This window comes from Penaeus monodon, chromosome 27 (assembly GCF_015228065.2).
Source record: "Penaeus monodon isolate SGIC_2016 chromosome 27, NSTDA_Pmon_1, whole genome shotgun sequence".
In the NCBI taxonomy this organism is placed as follows: Eukaryota; Metazoa; Arthropoda; class Malacostraca; order Decapoda; family Penaeidae; genus Penaeus; species Penaeus monodon.
The window spans coordinates 19720307-19721862 of NC_051412.1; the positions used below are offsets into that span (position 1 = coordinate 19720307).

General features: G+C 35.7%; 1 protein-coding gene across 4 annotated transcripts in view; it reads right to left on the bottom strand.

Annotated features, from left to right (window-relative positions):
- Nucleotides 1–1556, bottom strand: part of LOC119590663 (guanine nucleotide exchange factor subunit RIC1-like) — a 31890-nt gene that overhangs the window by 22239 nt on the left and 8095 nt on the right. For all 4 annotated transcript variants that reach the window (XM_037939343.1, XM_037939339.1, XM_037939341.1 and 1 more), the window contains exons 7-9: nucleotides 1151–1257; nucleotides 872–1029; nucleotides 436–738 (exon numbers count right to left, since the gene is read on the bottom strand). In XM_037939343.1, coding sequence (XP_037795271.1) covers nucleotides 436–738; nucleotides 872–1029; nucleotides 1151–1257 — 568 coding nt within the window. The remainder of the gene's footprint in view (nucleotides 1–435; nucleotides 739–871; nucleotides 1030–1150; nucleotides 1258–1556) is intronic.

Consider the following 1556-nt stretch of genomic DNA (forward strand, 5'->3'; position numbering starts at 1 on the left):
CCTGGCACTAATGGGTTAACAAATTATACCATATACTTATGATGGTTTTTATGGTAGAAATATGTTTTCAATATTCTTTGATTATTCTCTATCAATTTATGAAATTAGTCTTTTCCCTAATATAATGGCACCTTCATTTTCAGATCTGGTATCAAGAGGACTAAGGATCATTAAAGCTTCTAATACTCTGCAACCAAATAAAAACAAGAAATATTAGCTTCACAATAAATTAATCTAATCCTTATTAGTTCCTTACTGTTGCAAAATATGAATTATTTTCCAACTGCATATTCTTTAATTTTTATCTTCAGTAATTGTTTTCTCTGGAATGATATGCTTAGCACAGAATTACAGAAATTTTTTAAAAATACCAGTATATTGTTAGCTTCTGGCAGTCTCTGATAGCAATGCTGGAATTTCCAAACCATCACTCACCATACAGGGATTAACTGTAAGAGCACTCTTGATAAAGGAAAACTGTAGCACACATGTTTTCTCCTGAACACCGGTTGAGTGTGAGGACTCTGTCACTTCTGCTCCAACCTCAATATTCTCCGTCTCTACAGCACCTTGAGGCATTTCCCTACATTCCTTGATCTCTTCCAGGTGATCTTCTACATTGGGCATATCTCTGGAACCTTTCTCAGTATACAATTGTTGGTCTTGTGTTTCCTGTTTGCTAATTTCTTCTTCTAGTTTTTGAATGCACCATACTTCATACCCCTCTGCACCCCATTCCTAAAAGAAAATATTCTTAATATTAAGGGCAGTTATTTCCCTTCTTTTATGCACTTCATACAGAATGTAACTTCAAATATGTACATTAACTAAATTCAGAGACAAAAAGAGAAGATTCAAAGGTATCAATTACCATGTTCGTGATGGTGATGGCTTTGGAGAGAGGATCTTCAGTGTAGTCCCATCGCAAGGACACTGTAAGCAGTGAGCCAAAAACACTCCACAAGGATATTCCACCTCCCTCCCAAGTCATACCTAATACAGTGCCATCTGGAGTCCATTTCATAAACCCTGAAAATAAGGCATATTATAAAACATATCAACAACTTTGTGCTCTCCCCTTCTATTCCTAAATATAGGTGCATCAAAATGTACACTTTACAGTTATCATAACTTCAAAAATTTTACTCACCAACAGGACCAGGAGATCCTGCAAAATCCCGACTGGACAATATAAGCCTATGGGAGACTTCCAGACCCCCAGTGGCCTCATCTACAGTATATACAACACCTTGTGAGCTGAAAAATACAAGGAAATCATCTCATCAGAGCATAGTTAATGGAGTGATATACAGCAATTAGGCAAACTCATCTACTAAGCAAATCATTTCATCTCTCAGGCCTTTAAAGGCTTCATTCAGATTATGTTAATGGTGTATTTACAGGTGAGGAAATCAGATAACAACCAACCAAATTAATGAAAGGAGAATAAGAACTTTCTTAACAATGGTATAATAGTGTTCTTGGTTTGAAAAATTAGCCGTTAGGATTCTCTTACACAAAAATAAGAACTTTTTTTTCACTACTATCATTCCCTG